The sequence below is a fragment of the Morone saxatilis genome, unplaced genomic scaffold, assembly GCF_004916995.1.
Source record: "Morone saxatilis isolate NCDOM2014 unplaced genomic scaffold, NCSU_SB_2.0 Contig21, whole genome shotgun sequence".
Classification (NCBI taxonomy): domain Eukaryota; kingdom Metazoa; phylum Chordata; class Actinopteri; family Moronidae; genus Morone; species Morone saxatilis.
The window spans coordinates 3,759,742-3,778,897 of NW_023339774.1; the positions used below are offsets into that span (position 1 = coordinate 3,759,742).

A 19,156-nucleotide genomic window follows, 5' to 3' on the forward strand; every position below is an offset into this window, starting at 1 on the left:
TTCCACAATTTAAATCTATAAATGGTTGTTTTTTTATGCCTATTCTAGTATTTTTATACTCAGTATATTTAAACTTTTAGGTTTTGAGGGATTCAGTATTTCCCCACCAAAATTGTGGCAGGGTGTAGAGACCTTTGAGGTTTGCGTTAGGAAATGAAATGTACAGAAAATGAATTCACAATTACCCAAAGTAATATATATAGATATCAGTTACATAACAAGAATCCAAATAAATGTTTCCAGACTTTCTTTTTTGTGTGTGTTTTTTTGTACATGGGGCTTGGACAGATCCTGGCTATGGCCCTGCTGTCTGTTAGAGCCTGCAGCTCATGTTTCAGCAGTGTGAAGTGCAAGAGGTATTTAAAACCTTTTACTTAAGTATTACATATCACACTGTAAAAATACTCTGTTATAAGTAAAACTCTTTTACTTAAGTAAAAGTATTTGCAACAACAATTAACAAAACAAAAGCAAAAGTACTTCTTGGACAGCAGAATGGCCCCTGTCAATAGTGTAGTGCAGGGTATACACACATATACTTATTTTTCAGTCAGCATTGGGTATGCACTACTAAATCCCCTCTGATGTGCATGGTTTATTTTTGATGGGATAGGTATGATGACAGAGTTGTCTAATTTTGGTTGATGAATAAGGAACACTTGACTCAAAATGCATTATTTTATGTAGCTGTCACAGCTTATATCCTTTAGGCCAGTATTGATTGCAAGATCTGCTCCTCTCCTATGTGTAATGTTCATTTCTTAATGATCCTTACTTCCTGAAGTTAAGCAGCTGTAGTTAAGTAACAATGAGCAAATACTACTGGCACATTTTTGGGTGAATTAAGTATGCAAGAGTGTGGAGTTTATCCTTTGCAGGACAGGCCAATTAAAAGGTATTCACTTCTTTAGGCGCCACTGACCCCTGTCATACACTATAATATATGATTATTATTAGCCTACTATAACATTACTGTGGAGTTGATTTACCATACTTTATATAAGGCACTATTTGCTTTAATCCTTAAAACTATGTCATTTAATCTGAAAAGTAACTAAAGCTGTTGTAAAGTAAAAATGACAATACTGGTGCAGTTAGTATAAAGTAGCTTAGTTTTCCTGCTGTACCCAGACTCCACCGACAGATGGCGCCCTTTCTCTGCCTCAGAAACTACAGAGTGACTGTTACAGCTGTGCTCCTGCTCCACACACACACACACACACACACACACACACCGACAGCCAACCAGCCAGTGTTTCTTCGACAGCGTCAGCAGCCAGCACGGACCTCGGTTAGACGTGTTCCGGTGCGGGTTTTAGAGGGTGTCCGCGGTCTGTTCAGGGGGACTCTGGACTTCATTGCCGCTGTAGGACTGGGAACAGACTGCTGTCCACTCCACCACAGCGGTGAGCTGCCTTATGTCCCCCCTGCATGTTCCTGTGTGTTTACGATGCTGTATGTAAACCGACAGTGTCTGACAGTGTGTGTTTGATCATAAAGTCTCCTCACAGCAGAGGCAGTTGCTGCTTGTTGTTGCACGTTATCGGGTCAGAGCTTTTAGCGTTTTGTGCACATTTTCTGCAGGAATCTTGCACAATCTGAGAGAGCACACTGGGAAAAACAGGTTTGACCCCAGACCGTGCAAGGCAAACTGGGGGTGTCATTAAAATAAAATACTGTGAAGAATAAGTTCAAGCTGTCTGTCACAAAAGTGGCTTGTCGAGGTTTGAATGTGGTAGATACATCTGAGTACAGGTGGTAAAAGGTGGAAAATAACATGTTTTAGGTTCTCAAGGCCCCATAAAGCTCAGTTTTGAGGGACTTAATAGTGCAAATTTAAAACAGTTTATTGTTGATGTGTTTATGTATTAGAATGAAGAATATTAACAGCCAAAACAGTTCATAATCTGTCCATAATCAATCAGTTGATCAACATTATATCTGCACCTATTTTGAGAATGATTTGTGTCATTTTTCCAAATAAAAATGCCAAACATTCCCAAGTTGCAGCTTATTAGATGGGTGGTCTTTTTCTTTGTCTCATGAGATAATACAACTAATAAAATATGTTTGGTTTTAGACTGTTGGCCCGAAAAAACAAGTAGTTTGAAAGGATATAACTTGTTGTTATTAGATACTGTTTTGCCATTTTTCACTAATTATGACATTTTATTGAATAAGCGACTTATCAATTAATCAAGTAAATAATATTTGGTAGATTATAAATATAAATAGATAATTAAAATAATAGTTCGATGTAGCCCTGAAATTAGTTTGTTACGTTTAGCTCAACTGCGTCATACATTTGATGGCTGTTGGTCACATATTATGTTTTAGATAAAGATTTTATAAACAAACATATTTACTTATAAATTATGATGCATGGAAGCAGCACCATTAGCTGGTGGGAAAAGTGGAACATATAAAGCAGTTTAAAGGACCAGTGTGTGAGATTTAGTGGCAAAAAACAACAACAAAACAACAAAAACAATGCTGCTTTAACTTGTTGTCTTTTCAACTACTACCTGGGAGAGGACACCAAAGTTGCACAGTGTAAAAATTGTACGCATTGTAGCTTTAAATGACTGTAATTAATGAGAAGTGAATAGAATAGAAACACAATGTTAGAATTAAAACTCAATTTAAAGCCGCGCCAATCGTCCACAGATGTACAGCAATGTTCATTCATTGTGGGTGGTGCATATTTACACTATCACAGATACATATTGAATCAGATTCTGCAACGAATGACCTACATGAGAAGTGAAAAAGTTACAAAAACATTTGGCACAGTAGCGTTCAGGCCTTATTTTTCTGCCTTTTACCTGACATGGCGTTCCCCTGGTTGTTGAGGTATTTGGTCTTGCCGTTTGCACAAAGTGAAACACATCTGATACAACAAAAATATGTTCCTCCCCCGCAGTCCTTTTACATTCACGGTTTCTTCTCCAAAGCAACCACAATGAAGGTGAACACAGGCACACACAATAGTATCATCATAGCACCAGTAGATAAGTACGTTTTACTGTAATGTGATATTAAAACAGAATTCATAGTTTCTAATTATAAATAGAAAATAACAATATCTCAATAACACTGTATTGATTTGTGTTTAAACTCCCAACCACTGGATAGCCGTCTGGTAAAGGTAAACTGAGGGCACAATATATCGCCCTATTTGCAGTATCGCAATATATCGGATCGTAACCACTGTATCGTGATACATATGTTATTGTCTTATTCTTGCCAATACACAGCCCTAGTTCTAATGTCCTCTTACATCAAAGTTTCTCAACCTTTATGTCCCATTACCCCAGTTTTAGGTGCACAAACTGTCACGACCCTCAAGTGTTGAAGTTATCAGGGATACTTTTGGAGTTTAAAATGGATTTAATGGAAATACTGTTTTTTCGTATCATTGCATAAATCCCAGAAACCTCCCACTACCCTCTCTGCAGCTGCAGAGGTTATATATCACAGCATATGACTTAAATGGCATTAAAATACATAAGAAATGGGACTATTGGCTGCTCACAAACTGTTATGACATTGACTATGTTTGTGGAGTCCACACCTGTTCACTTAAACAGTTTGTGCCATCTGTAGCTTTGAGTGTAGTTTTGTCTGTTAGTCTGTCTTATCAGCATGAGAAATCCCAAAGTCTAAAAGCTCGTTTGTCCTCAGCTGCATGGTAAACAGAGATTATAAAGTCATAGTGCCTGACTCCTAGCCCTAACATTGCACATACGTGTCATCATAATAACATTTTTCAAGGAATTGAACCTCCACTTAACCGAACACAAGTAGTGAAAGATTATCTAACGATAATTACTCTTAGCATATGTGAACCTGCTGAACCAAACACAGAGTCTGACTGATGCAGAACATTTGCAGCCTGAAGAGTACAAAAAACAATCCAGGCAAGATTTATCAGCCAATATTCTACATATGTGTGTATGGCCTGTGTGAAGTGCACAGCAGGTCACACTTAAAAACAACACATGCTTCACAACAGCTCCTAAAACAGATAAACTCCATTAAATTCAAGAGGTGTTCATTCAGTATGACATCAACAGCTCAGTAATCCTCTCCTCTGATAAACTGAAATGAGCCAGTGTTTGGCATCAGTGCTAATGGGCAAGAATTAGCACGTTTGCTTCCCTATTAAGGCTAATTCATTTCAGTCAGGTGATACTTTTTTTTTCTGTTCTATCTGCCCCAGAAATCCCTTGGGATCAAGAACATTTGATACCTCTTAGATACATGATCCTCTCCCATATACCCTCTCTTTGCAGGAATGCTTCTGTGACTTGTTCAAACGTTTTTGGCTGTTAGACACACATTTTTAGGCCGTGAAGTAATCAAAAGGCCAGAAATAAGACAGGTGTTAAGTTGCCACCAAAATCTGAAAATGACATTGCTGTTTGAGTAAGGAGGCTTCTCCAAACAGGTATTAGATTATATTTTCATTGATAAATCAGGCTGAGAATGTCATGTCAATTACAAGATGAAACAAGAGGCCGGTTGTGACGCCAGATGGATGTGTATGGTGCGATGGAACACATGACATGAAACAGGTGAAGTGTACCAGACTTACTCAATATGCCTACTAGTCCTTGCAGGGACAACTTTTAACCTATTTTAGTATTATGTGTAGATTAAAACAAATGGCTGGGACGTAAAGGGTAGGGTGCTCTCTACTCAACCCCCCCCTTCTTCCCACGCCCTTGCTTTGACCACAACCAGAATGTAGTGGGGTTGGATTTCAAAAGTGCTGTCAAGAACCCAGTGCTGTTGGCTGGAAGTGGATGTCACATTTAGAACAAACAGTTCACTGTTTCGAAACACTTCTGTCCAGGAACAGTGTGAATACTAACAACTAAAGTGTGTAATGAACGCGTAAGCCCTGAATGAAGTTGGAGCACAGTTGAAGTGGAAGTGCTGGAAGGAGCTGTGATGTATGTTGTAGTGGAAGTGATAATGGAGATGGAAGTCCTGAAAGAAATAAGTTTAATTTCAAGCGCAAAACCGAAAAGGAAGGTTTCTGAAAGAAGTTGAAGTGGCAGTTACGCAATCAGTGAAGGAAGCTGAAATGTCATTACCTGGAAAAGCTGTGTGAGAATCAGTTGGACCGGAAATTAAACAGACTTAACCTTGCTAGCGCTCCCTAGTACCAAGTCCGTCTAATGTCTGCTTGAGCCCTTGTGTTAATAGAGCAAGTGGAAGAGACTGTCGGAGTGGAAACGTTTGCTAAATCAGAACTTTTTTGCAAAGTTGATGAAGTTTTTCCAAATTAAGCGATTTCTAGAATTTTGAAGGCTGGAGATATACTTGCTTTTAACTCACATATCCTGCATCCTCCTGCTCCTGTACGCTCTTCCCAGGCGCCATGCCTCCAATAGGGGAGAACACGTCTGGCATGGACAATGCTTAAGTGATGATAAGAAGTACTTCAAGGAGTTAGTCAGTTCAAGTGTAAAAACTGAGAACACATATCAGTTAAAGTGTCGTTCATTCAAATGACTTGGATGAAATAAGATCCTTTTAAAAGAAAACAAATGAGTGATTTCATATGTAGAAGTAAAATCCTACATAAATCAAAAAGAATAAAAAGTTTAAGAGGCAAACTGATCTCTTGGGTTCCTGTCCTAAAGGGTTCAAAGTATTCAGCAAAATATTTGCAAAGAGGGAACAGAGTTCATCCCGCTGAATGTTCGGATGTGTGCACTGGAGCAGAGTTTACAAACTGAGACGTAAAATCATTGAATGCATGTTTTTATCTCAAACACTTATGACTCTATTCAGGTTTATTATGGGTGTACCCAACCTCTCCCGAATTTAAAAGAAAAAGTTAAGGAGTGGTAATGGTGGTAGTGGGCTGGACTTTCATGTGTTGTGGCTCAGCTGGGTGGACTGCACTGAGAAACTAACATTCACCACATGTGTCCTCCACAGCTCAACACCATGGCTGCCACTGTCACCATGCTCTTCTTCGTCCTTTACATCTTTACTGCTTCAGCGCTGGAATCAGCCTCTGAGCCAGGTATGTTTATGATTGTTGACATTCATGGCAACTGCTGTCTTCAGTTTTCTTGCATAGTTTAATTGGATTCAAATGTTTGCTAATTTGTGGACAGATTTGAGACAAGTTTAAAATTCTGTTTATTATACAACATACATTGACATATTGCGTTATGTTACTGGCAGCTTTTATGCTTGGCATTGAAGATGCTTTCTTTTACATCTGCTGTCTTATGATGCCAAGATTACCCAATTCCCGTTGATCGATTTTGTTGCGAATAAAATATTGCTCAACACCAGATGGAACAAATTTTTTAGACAAATCTGCTTTTAATGGACGACAGGACAATATAAAACATTTGCAAGTGCATAGTTACTGTGCTGCCTTGGCCTTCAAATGAGATGTGTTGCACAACAGTGCTCCACACAGAGCCACATGGAACAGCCAGCGGATTTCTAGTAAAGTGGCTTCCCAGGAATTCTGGAGAGCAGAGAGTACTCCACTGCTGAACAATGGGAAGCTGTTTAGAGAGTGTGTAGAGCCCCCCCTTTCTACCAAACAGCCCCTCAGTGACAGTGGAAAGGCTGTGTATTTGCATACATGGGTCGTATTTTATCCACATATATAAACAAATTCTGCTCTGACCACTAAAGTCATGCACGGACATCCTGTACTTTGTCTTGTTACATAACACTGTCAGTAATTTGGTGGAGATTTGGATGGAGGACGTGTTCCCCTCTACCCCTGTTCTCCTGCCACTTGTTCTGTTTTTGTCTGTTGTCTTTATGTTGGATTGAACTAGGCTGCTTAGTTCTGACAGGAATGTTTTCTCCTGTAGCATAATATGCGAGGGAGAGCTGACTGCGGTCAAATTGAAATAAATGTTGCCTCAACCAAGTATAGTTATTTTAATGCAGACTTGGTAGCAAGTTTGACAACTTATTATAGCCTGAAGATTTCTGAATTGCTGCTTTATCTCAGACTGCGGATGTTGGCTGTGGTGAATGGCTGCTTTTCCTGTGAGAGACTACATAACAAAAGAACAAATATTGAAATATTTTTTAATATTTATGATCTTAGTATTTTCTAAGAGAGGTGCATAATTATGCACACAGACACAGGCTAACCGCTATTAGCAGGCAGGAGCTATCAAAAACAGCCTATGCCTGCTGGCTACCTTTTGCTAACTAGCAACGTTAGCTACCCCACTCCGCGTATTTTTACTCACATTATCAAGACCAATGTTAAATCAAATTCCCATCAATTGTAAAAATAATACATAGATACACAGGTTGCTGCTAGCCGTACACTCTCATCACGTAGAGCGGTTTGTAGCATAAAGCACAAACTTAAAATAGAGAGATAGAGTCGCTCAGGAATGGTTAGAAAAACACTTAATAGCCAGCTTAGCTACATTGGCCCAAAGCGGATAGTAAAACTTTGAAGCTTATTTTGCTCCAAGACTGTATTTCTTTTAAATTGAATGTGTTCACTGCTGATGTAGCCCAAACCCTGAAGATATATGCCAGTTTGACATAAAAGTCATACTGTGTTAATTATAACTCCTGGATCCGTAACATGACGCACACTGGCCAGTAAAAGACTTTCCCCCCAGAGAAATTACATCGAGCCGTCTGTAGATCAGTGGATAGCTGAGATCCTTAATAAGTCATTTACTCCCTTTGCCTTATTAAAAATTCCAGAATCTATGAATATGAACGAATGTTTCAATCATTTCAAAGTTTTCCTGCTGGACACAAGATGTCACTGTCAGGTCCATTGTCATTGATCTCCAAACTATTTGTGATGTCACAAATCATGCTTGTAAACCCCGGCCCTTAAAATCAGATTCTCCGTATGCACAGAGAAACTTTCCACTTTCAGCAGATGCATGTGAAAAAATCCTTCTAGTGTCAAACTCTGCACATACTGTACATCATTCTGCTCAGTGAACATCAAACATCACAGTGTAGTAACCAGAAGAAAACCTTTTTTGTGGAGTGGGACTTTAAGCTTTGTGCTTTGTTGTTTCTTACTGTAGTACTTTTGCTTTGACTTTTTATCAAAGAACCATTTTGTGTTGATGATTCAACCAGGAGAGTTTCATGTACTCGGTCAGCTGACATTGCCTGTGAGAAAATGTCTGGGGCTTTTCCTTTTACAACACTGGTCGCCAGAAATAACTCACTTCCCAACTGTATTGAAGCACAAGCCACCGGAGGTACCACTTCTAGAAATGGAATGGTCCCTGTAGGGGTGATGGTGATAGTGTTTTGTCCTCCTCACTACCTGAGCAGCACTGTTTATATCGCTCAGGAAACAGGACATTGGTGCTTAATGTCATTACGTTTCTTGGCTGAAGAGGTTATACTGTCACTCTTCCCTTTCTGTCATACACAAGCTTTATTTCTGTCCACGTTGTGCCCATACGGCTTGTTAGGTTAGCAAAAGGTTCAGTAATCACTGATGAGAGCATTGTGGCCCTTAGCCAGGGAAGGAAATTGCTTTCTAAATGCAGAGGATGAGGTATTTCCCCCTGAGAGCACACTGATTGATCTCTAAACATGTGACTCTCTAAATAACCGTTTGCCCTGTGTGCTCACAGGAAAGCCATTAATGAAGGCTTCCCACCATCACACTGTGCAGATGTTAATTGATGCTGCGATTGGAAAAACACACATTAATTATCATCATGAGGTTGTATAAACAAAAAATGACAATAAGCAGTGTTCGATCTGAATTTATGGTATCTGCTGAATGTGTGAGTGAGTCCTTTAAAGGAAATTCATGCAGAAGCTTTTTCCTGCCCCCTTTGAAATCATGTCTGAAAGGAAACACATCTGCACTTATGAAAACAGATTGAGCGAGGATGTTTTGTTTCACCCTGAAATAGCTCAGTCTCAGCAGTACTCAGAGAAAAATCATGCTGTAAACATGTTTACCTCGTAGGGTTGTGGCACTGTGCCTCGGAAAGTGGAGTCCTGTAATGAGAATATGTTGTAAATTGATATTACCATCCTGGAAATTGTCTATGTGCCGACTGTGTTGAGAAAAGTGCTCTATGACTACTGCTCACATGTTTACTTACACCAGAAGTGAACTCTGCCGGCTCTGTTGAGCAAACACAGCAGCACTTTCTTTGATAAGCACACAAGCAGAAAAATGTTCATCTTGCAAGCTAATCTAGTTATTCTAATCACGCTCTCTGCTAATAAGGACCAGATGTACACTGTATATGTATGAATTAGGCGTCATAAAGCAATACATTCCTTTTGCTTTTATTCTCTTTAAATATTTCTCATGCACTCAGTGGTGAAAGAAGTATTCAGATCCACTAAAAGGCCTTCATTCAAAAATTCACTGATAAAGTACGGAATTGTCAGCACAATATAAATCCAAAAAACACTTTTAGATTTGTAAAATGTTTCCTGGGCCCAGTATGCCATCTTCAAATTCAGGGACGATGCGTTTTAATATGGAACAATTCAGTGCGAGTCATAAAACTAAATTCCGACTCGTATCAGTAAATCTTTACACCCCATATATATTATATTAGTAGATTATTTAGTAGTAGCTGGAGTAGGTCATTCTGACTACTTTTTATACTGTTTGGTATTCTGATCTGAAGTTGAATATATGTTTTGTATGTAATGTAAAATCTGAGAAGTACTACAAACAAACGGCTGTCTACTTGAAATTATTACAAAAGAATGTAATGCGCCCGGAATATGATTTTATCAACGTAATGTTGATAGTTAACATGTCCAGGAAGTTGCAAAATGTTGATACAAAATGTATCATAAAATGTTTACTGGCAGTGTATTTTATTTGTTTTCCTACACTATCCGCCCCGACTACCTATGCCGTGCAGTAAATAAACATAGCCCTTCACACAATTGAGAAAAAAATGTAGCCACATAAAGCCAGCAATCACACTGCCCCCAAAATGCCACACATGTTCCCTGTCACACACGTACCAACTATCCACAAGCCACAAAAATGCTCTGCATAGCTGAGTATCAAATAGATTTTTCTCGTAAACCTGAGCTAAGCAAAGCACAGTTCGGAGGAGGAGTCGATGATCTTGTAAACAGGTTATTTTTAACCTGTAGCTCCCCTTTCCCTGAATTACCCTAAGCAAGCCAGAGGTATTCATCATCTGCTCCGAGCGCTGCCTCTCGTCTGTGAAGGAGCCATCTTGTCCTTGCACTTCTGGGTACTCAGCCAGCCCTGTCTTGTGTTTTGTTCCTCTCTGAAATGTTGACGTGGTCAGCTAGCTGCTGCTGTCCCCAGAATCATTGATCACAATGCCTCCTGGTAATTCAATCAGCAGTGTTTACTTAACGGCAATGTAAAGGAAAAAAAGCTTGCTCTTCTCTTTGTGCAAAGTTCACCAACATTAAATAAACACTCCACAGTAACTAGCCATGCAGATCGTTCTCCAAGCAAACTCTATCCACTTATGGAGGCTGTGAGATGATCTTGAAAAAGGTAGTAAGTGTACCTTGAGTCAAACCTACTGCAAGGTTTTTTAGTTTGGCCCGTGTCCCATCTGCTAACATGGAGGCAGCAAGCTTTATTTTTAGACTCACAATACATAGTTAAAAGAAAAGATATCATCTTTTTCATTCTACTCATTTTTCGTTACATTCCTACATTACCCACAACCCATTCTGATGGTCAATAGTCCGTTTGGAGATTCAGGCTAGTAATGGCTAATGTAGCCTTGAACCGCTAGCCTCAAACATAAATGAGGAGTGGGCTAGGTCTAACATTCTCACTCCTTTTTCATTTTCAAACTTGTAGTCTAATTATTTTTTTCACATTTTATCAGACGTCACACAGCTCCCTCTGGAACCACAAAATTCTCCCCTTTAACAAATAAAAGCTAAATGTTTTTCCAAAGATGTTGGACATGGTTTCCATCTTCAGCACACATAAAATTCTTTCTTATACTGACTGCTCTGTGCACACATGGATTCAGTTTATGCAGGCAGTAAAAGAGGATCCAAGTTGTGTGCAAGTGCGTTTCTGAGTACAGAGAATGCACATAGCTTATTCCACGACAGCTGTGACAGTGAACTCTCCAGCTGCAGCTTTCGCTTAAACAGCGGTAAGACTGACTTCCAGGAAAAAGCTGATATTTGCCCTGTGGCTGGGTTGCTCACTGGAATTAGGTTACAAGTTGTTCTGCTGTCTCTAAAGTTTTGGCGCAGCCACCCAAACAGGCAATGATCAGTCAGAAGCAAAAAAAGCAAAACAGAATTTCACAGTATCAACAATGATGAGATATGTAATCGTTTTCCTCTCTCTGTTTCCCTACAGTCCTCCCCCAGAGACACCCACACCTCACTGGCTGTGTCTCCACCAACATGGAGACTTTCCGCTGCAGATGGAATGTCGGCACTTTCCATAGCCTCTCTGAGCCGGGAGAGCTCCGCTTATTCTACATGAAACAGATGTAGGGGGAAAAACGTTGTCATGACTAACAGAAATATGTGGTTTCTCTGTGCTTTCAAGGAAATCAGGGTAACATAAAAAAAAGCAAATGGGAAAGAGGCTATGGTTTCTTTTTATTTGGATACAACTTGGCAGAGTACAAATAATACATTATAGTGACTATCCAGGCTCATATGCATCAAAGATTATAAATTACAATAATAGAACATTTAAATAATACAAAGACAAATAAAAATCTGATTTAAAAAATATAAAGAAATTTAATAAATGTGTGGGTGGTCCATACATTTTGCATAATTATGGTCCTAGCATCCTATACAGTGCAATACATTTTCACATTTTAACATTTCAGCTGCCTTCACACATATGTAACCGATAAGTAATAACTATATTAGTAATGAACAATTACATGTGTGTGATCCAGATAATAAAATAAAGAAAAAAGAAATAAAGAAGAATATTAGGAAGAAACAAAAAGAGAAACCATTGGATTACATGTGTCTGATAAGGAAAGATGTGTCAGAAAATGCATGTCGGTGTGAGCAAATGTAGGAACTTTAAAAACCCTTCTTCTCTCAGCTGCTGAAGTGAAGATGTTGCTGCTTTAACAACTCAAATGTGTACATTGTTGTGTCTTAGCCTTATCTAGGGCACCTGCTCACTCTGTTGACAAGGCAAAAGTCCACAAGATTTCTTAAGAATGGGGAGATTGAAAGAACAAACCCGACAGTCTTTCAGTGCTTTCTGATTTCCCTACCCGTCTTGTATTCAAACCTAAGCTGCTACTAAAGACAGCTCAAAATGATATAGCTTTATTTTATTTATTTAAATCCTGAGAAATGTAGTAAAACAGTAGGGTCTGTCGTTTTGAAAAAAACTTTAGTCCAACAGGAGAAAATGTTGCATTAGTTGAAAAAAAGCCATATTCAAACAAAATCAACACATAATTCATTAGAATTATTTGGAACACAACCCTTTTAGCACACCCGAACAAAGGATTACATTTTGAATCAGAAGTAACCCCCCTTACTCTAGAAGCCCAGGGTCAGTTCCAACTCTCTCTCTCTCTCTCTCCACCATTTCCTGTCTATCTTCACTTGTCTTATCAAAATAAAGGAATAAACCAATTTACGCAATATTGGGGTTCATCTGATATACTTAAAATAATAATAATTCAAGAATGAATTGAACTGAATCAAATCAAGACTTTCTGAGACACTGTTTAATCCAATTTGTGAGTGCAACCATACTCTGTGAACTTTCCTCTACCACTGCCTTCAGGCCAGAATGTCAGCTTGTTCATAAGATATCTCATGATCTAATTGGCACATTGGCACGATATTTACTGAGCACGTTTGTGCTGCCCAGAGGAGGAAAGAGAAACTTTTATATTTTAAGCCCCTCCACTGGTAAGGGTCTTAGAATCACTAACATTATGCACATTCTGTATACCCTGTTACGATCTACAGCTAAAAAGATACTCACTAAACTATTTAGAAACTACTTTGTGGGGTAGATTTTCTGACTGAATGAATAGGTGTTTCATCTCACCTCCTTCCTCTTGTTCCCCTGCAGACCCCTCCCTGCCACTTCTAAAGAGTGGAGGGAGTGTCCCCATTACAGCACCGACAGGCCCCACGAGTGCTTCTTCAATGAGAACCACACATCTGTATGGATAACTTACAGAGTCCAGCTCCGCTCGAGGGATCAAACTGTCCTCTACGATGAGAGCCGCTTCAACGTTCAAGACATTGGTGAGTTTACAGCCTCGCTGCCCGCCTGTCATGATTCAGATTAGAGAAGGTTGATGAAAGCGGATTAAAACCCCATGTAGTCATGTGAGGTTTTGCCATATTCTACTGTTTCTTTCCACTCCATGGTTAAAAAACCAGCATAGGGGACTTTGGGGAATATTTGTCCTGAATTGAACCGCTCACATTCTGTCCATTTACTTTTGTCCATATAGTTGAAAAAGGCAGTCAGAGCAGTGATCTTGAGGGATTAGGTGTTTTTTTCCATCAATTAATTTAATCCATTGGAGGACTTCAACTAACATGCCTATACCATCCATATATTATAGAATGAATTCATGAATGCATGAGTCAGTGTAAACTATAAGACTACGCTGTCGGTTAAAACACTGAGATTCTTGTTCAGTTACTGATGATACAATTATCCTAAAATTATGTTCTGTTCTGCAGTGCAACCGGATCCTCCTGTCGGCCTGAACTGGACGCTGCTGAATGTGAGTTTGACCAGCACTTACTACGACATTATGCTGAGCTGGAAGCCGCCTCTGTCTGCGGATGTAGAGATGGGATGGATGATGCTGCAGTATGAGGTCCAGTACCGCGACGTCAGCTCGGACGTGTGGGAAGTGGTGGGTGTCTCTACTTCTCCAGTGAAGTTGTAATTTAGAACCATATTAACTACTTATCAGGTACATTTCATGTCACGATTATCTTGGCCAGATTAATTGTGATACACGATATTATCACGATAATCATGAAAATATACTTTATTTTAACATACTTTTAAAATGGCACTCAGACATAATGGAATCACTTTACCTTACATTTTGTGAAAAAGCATGTATGTCTTGCATTGCAGATCAATTAAATCATCCCATCCCTAGGCTCTAATATACCTTGACTGATTTTAATAGTAAACTTTTTCTTATTGTATTGAAAGGATAATGTTTCTTAGAGGAGACGATTGTGGTGCTGTGTTTGAACCTCATTTTCTTCACCACAGACCGACCTTGTGAAAAGCACCCAACGCTCCATCTATGGACTTCAAACTAACGTCAATCACGAGGTCCGGGTCCGGTGCAAAATGTTCAGTGTGAAAGAGTTTGGAGAATTTAGCGACTCAGTATTCGTCAACATCCCATCTAAAGGTAAACACTCATTGCAATGTTTACAGGCTGGATGGACAAAGCTGTTACACATGCTGTTCCAAAGGTTTATCAGTTTCACATTCAACTTGTAGAGGCTGCAGCTCAGTGTCCTTGTCGGTGTGAATAAGCCTCTCAATGCTTGCTTTAAGTCCACCTGACAGCTCCCCTCTTTTCACTGTGCATCAGTAACTTGAATCGATATCAACAAAAAATAGCCCCTGTGGTAAACAGTAAAGTAGAAGTACATTTATATTTGTACAAGGTGCTCCTCCAATTCTTTAGCCATGAATTGTAAGGACTTTCTGTCTCAAATGTTTTAGTTAGTTTGGACAGCACTGTAGTTCTGTAGCTTTAATATAATCATGATGGTATACCAAGACTGAAAGCTGACAGCACTACACAGCACTACAGCAGTGCTAGCAGCTCTGTGAGGATGTACTTGCTAAATGCTAACGTCAGCATGCAAACATGCTCACAACGACAATGCTAACTTGCCAGTGTTTTGCAGGTATAATGTTAACCATGCTCAAATGAGTGCAATATAAGCAAATTTGTGTCCATTTCTTCTCCCAGTGTCGAGGTTTCCAGTGGTGGCCCTGCTCATCTTTGGTGCCTTGTGTTTAGTGGCCATCCTGATGTTAGTCATCATATCACAGCAGGAAAAGTAAGTATTTTACAACCATCAGGATTTCTGTGTGTGACTGTGAGGTTTTGAGAAGCTCAGAGAAATGAGAAAGTGCAGACTGCTGCTCAGTGAGAATCACAGTGTGTGGGCGGCTTGACCTTGAAAAACTGCCACTGTGACTCTGTTATTCAATGGTGTTAAACCGCGAGACATTCTATACATGTATGCACATCAAGTTAAGTGTGTTTTTGTTCTCTAATGTCATTAATGTGTTACTTGCCGGATATTAGACAGCTGTCAACTTGTGACACTCCATTAACATCTTTAGTCTGACATTGCCTCCACTCTCATCAGTTTCCGGGGAGGGCCCGTGGGGGAGGGCCCAAGCGGGATTTGTTTTTTTTAAAACTAACTAGAGACCTATTCGCCCAGATCCAACTTTTAAGTCGACACTGATGGTAGTCGTGGCAACATGCCGGTTTTTCCAGAGGTGTGTGTGTAACATTTAGGAAGATATTTTGGCAGAAATGGAATATAATATGCACAGGTATGTTTTATTAGTTTTTAATCACCTGAAAATAAGAATCATTGGGTTTTTGGGGTTTGGGGTTGTTGTAGCCTAAAATGGACCAACAAAACACTGGCTCTAGACAGGGTAATGCGTACGCATTTTGGCTGAGTTTTGCAGCCACCATAGTTTCTTTGACACAAATGGAATAGGAGGGTGAGGCGAGTTGGTTGCAATCTCCAATCTCACCTCTAGATGCCACTAAATCCTACACACAGGTTGTTTAAGAATGCAGTGGAGTGAAGTAAAACAAACTGTTGTCAGGTGACACTGAGAAGATACAGTCTGACGTCTATGTAAAATAAAAGCCTCGATAGCAGCGTCTATCTCGGCTCTAGTGGTTGCCATTGTTGGTACTACTCCTCCTTGGTTCTGGTGCAGAGCTTGACAATAGTGTTAGTCCCGCAAATGTGTTATGTCAAATTTAACTTTTTTTCTTTTTTTCCCCCAAGGTTGATGGTTATTCTTTTGCCTCCTGTTCCTGGACCTAAAATAAGAGGAATTGACCCAGAACTACTCAAGGTATACCACTTCTTTCTGAGGTAAAACCAAAAGTGAGCTCACCCAAGACAGACAATAATCAGTAATAATCCCTCTGTGTGCAAAGTTGAATCAGGAAGTATGTTTTCGCTTCTAAATAAGTTTGGCTTACCTGTGGGCTTGTTTACAGCCTGCTTGTTTATCTTGACCCATCTGACATAGCCTTAGCTATGTCACTGCATTCCCAGTTCGATGAGAACAATTTTATATTACTGACAGATGGCCAAGGCTGCAAAAAAAAAGACCCAAGTTGTAATAAACTGGAATTATCCCTGAAGCAGCTGAGCCAATTTGCCAGCTGAATGTGGTCTCCTTAGTGTATCAACTTTTATTTTCTTTACCTCACAGAAAGGGAAGCTGAGGGAGTTGACATCCATCCTTGGTGCTCCCCATGATCTGAGGCCAGAGCTGTACAACAACGACCCCTGGGTGGAGTTCATCGATCTGGACATTGAGGAGCACAACGACAGACTGACCGATCTGGACACTGACTGTCTCATGCATCGCTCCCTTTCCTCCACCTGCACTCCCCTCTCCATCGGCTTCAGAGACGACGACTCGGGCCGGGCCAGCTGCTGCGACCCAGATCTCCAGAGCGACCCGGAGGCATCAGCTTTCCAGCCTCTCATCCCAAATCAAACCCTCAGTGGGGAAACATCGTTCCCGACAGCCTGTGAGCCAAGCTCTCCGGTCCAGAGCCCTTCCGCTGGGGAGCCTCCTTTTGTAGCACCGGGCAGAGGGGTGTTGTACACCCAGGTGAGTGAGGTGAGGTCGTCAGGCAAGGTGCTGCTGACACCTGAGGAACAAACTGAGGTGGAGAAGTCAAGTAACAAAGACGCAGAGAAAGACATTATGGCGGCAAATGAAAAGAAGGAGTTTCAGCTCCTGGTTGTGAATCCAGATCATGGGGGTTACACCTCAGAGCTGAAGGCTAGAAAAATGAGCCCAAGATTGTCCGCAGGAGACATGAGTGAACCCTTCCAGACAGGAGGAGATGTGAGTTCTTCAGCTACCCTTTCGCCTAACAGCAAATCAGATACCACCTTCATGTCCCCTCTTCCCCCGGCTCCTGTCTACACCGTGGTAGATGGTGTTGACAGGCAGAATAGCCTCTTATTGACACCAAACTCGACATCTGCACCACAGCTGATAATCCCAAAGACCATGCCGATACCAGGCAGCTACCTGACCCCTGACCTTTTGGGAAGCATCACACCATAGATCAGTGGTAAACTGTCCAAAGTTAAGACTATCCAATCAATTAAACTTGGTAACAGTTTGGGAGATTGACTATTGAGGTTGAGTGTTAAATGTCAGCTCTCCTAAAATAGTTATGGGGCATCTGTGCCTGTCCTGCCACAACCGCTACCTCCTCCGTTCTCCCACTGCTACCTTTAACAGGGCTGTTTAGTCGACATGGTTGGAAGTTTGGTATGAGGGAGGAAGAGCGCACAACAATGTGTTTTACTGCAGTTGTGGAAAAGAACCTTTCAAAGAGAAATGACTCAAATGGGCTGAAAACTGCCTCAAAAACTCAATATTCATCTAAAAAACAGGTCCACAACACTACTTATTAGAAAACTATCTCTGTTAAAGCTGCATCAATCAATTTCTGGTCACTAAAAATCTCTGCAAACTGACACTGCTAATTGGAAAACTGTTCTGCCATTTACAAATCCATGTGACAAAGACACACTATCTTTAATTTGAAGTCATGTTTCTGTTGATGAATGCAAGTCCAATATTCAATATTAATATTCCTTTAAGCTTTGGTTTTATCAACTCTGGCTGCTAAATGCTCCGCTCTCTATATCAGCCAGTCGCTCATTTTGCCATTGTTATGAACTAAAGGGCTAAAACGCTGCAGCGTTAAACCTGGATTATATTCCCAAATGGACGCATGTATAAACAGCTGTGGACACTACGGACACGTAGTAGTTCTGTTTATACCACTTTCTGGAGTCCCTGGAAGGACTTGCGTAACTTGCTAGCGTAGCGGCTTCGCAGACAAGTCCAAGTCCTTGTGGTCACAACAAACTGGATGTATGCAGTCCCTCACGCACTGTATAATCCTGCCTTTAGTGGTAATTCCTTGTGATTTTGTCACTACAAGTACCACCTTTCACATTACATGTAGTCATTTCATTCACCATTAATGTAAAAATATTGATTAATGCAGCTTAAAGTTAGAGTACATTTAATTGTACTGTTACATGCTTTATTCATTTTAAATTTTTTTGCACATATTTTTTTTTATCATTTTGTACATATCAAAGGGTTTCATATGTAATTGATATGCTATGTGAAAAATGTCCATAAACATAAATTAATCATGTGTCCTTTGTTATGAATCCAACATTTGTATGCTTTCCATGAGGTTTTCAGTCCTTTTCAGGTTTTTAAGTCCAATATTGGCGCAATGGATGTTACTTAATCATTCAGTAATCCGTTGCTTTTTTGAATATTCATGAATAATGCCTTATTGGGGTTCATATTATCATGTTGCCAACACATGATGCATAAAGCATGAGCTGTGTGTTAAAGGATCATAAAATATTAGATGTGTATCTTACTTTGATGGCATTACATACCCTGTTCTTCATTTATGTTCGAAACTGTGAAACATTTCAAGAGGTACAAAATTATTTGGATTGTCAGTTTTTTAGTAATTGTTTTGGATGTGCATGGACTATAAAGGTTTTTATTTTTAATTTGGCTTCTAGTTAGCAGTGCATAAAATGCAAATTACAGGTAAGTGTTAAAGTGTTACAAAGTTACAAATAGACAACTTTCATACTTTTGCCTTCCTCTGCCTTTTTATTAATCTCAGCTACTTTACAAAACACTGCAAAGAGCACACAGATGACTGCATTTAGTTTGTGCTCAATGTGTCAAATACTAAATTAGAAGATAAAGTTGTAGAATAGCAATATATTTAAAATAAAATATATATATATATATATTTTTAGATCATATGATCATTCACATTTGAATATTTGTAACTTATTATTATATAAATTCTTATTACTGCCTTGCAGGATG

General features: G+C 39.8%; 1 protein-coding gene across 2 annotated transcripts; it reads left to right on the forward strand.

Annotated features, from left to right (window-relative positions):
* The first annotated feature begins 1,247 nt into the window (after positions 1–1,247).
* ghrb (growth hormone receptor b) lies at positions 1,248–18,911 on the forward strand. 2 transcript variants are annotated; one of them, XM_035667591.1, is made up of 9 exons: positions 1,248–1,406; positions 5,956–6,043; positions 11,348–11,483; positions 13,058–13,236; positions 13,684–13,862; positions 14,237–14,381; positions 14,955–15,045; positions 16,027–16,096; positions 16,463–18,911. In XM_035667591.1, the coding sequence occupies exons 2-9, from the start codon at positions 5,965–5,967 to the stop codon at positions 17,333–17,335; spliced, it is 1,752 nt and encodes a 583-aa protein (XP_035523484.1). In that variant the 5' UTR covers positions 1,248–1,406; positions 5,956–5,964; the 3' UTR covers positions 17,336–18,911. The 2 variants fall into 2 exon arrangements, with proteins under 2 accessions (XP_035523484.1, XP_035523483.1); XM_035667590.1 differs by lacking the exon at positions 1,248–1,406 and having other exon boundaries at positions 5,941–6,043.
* Positions 18,912–19,156: the final 245 nt, after the last annotated feature.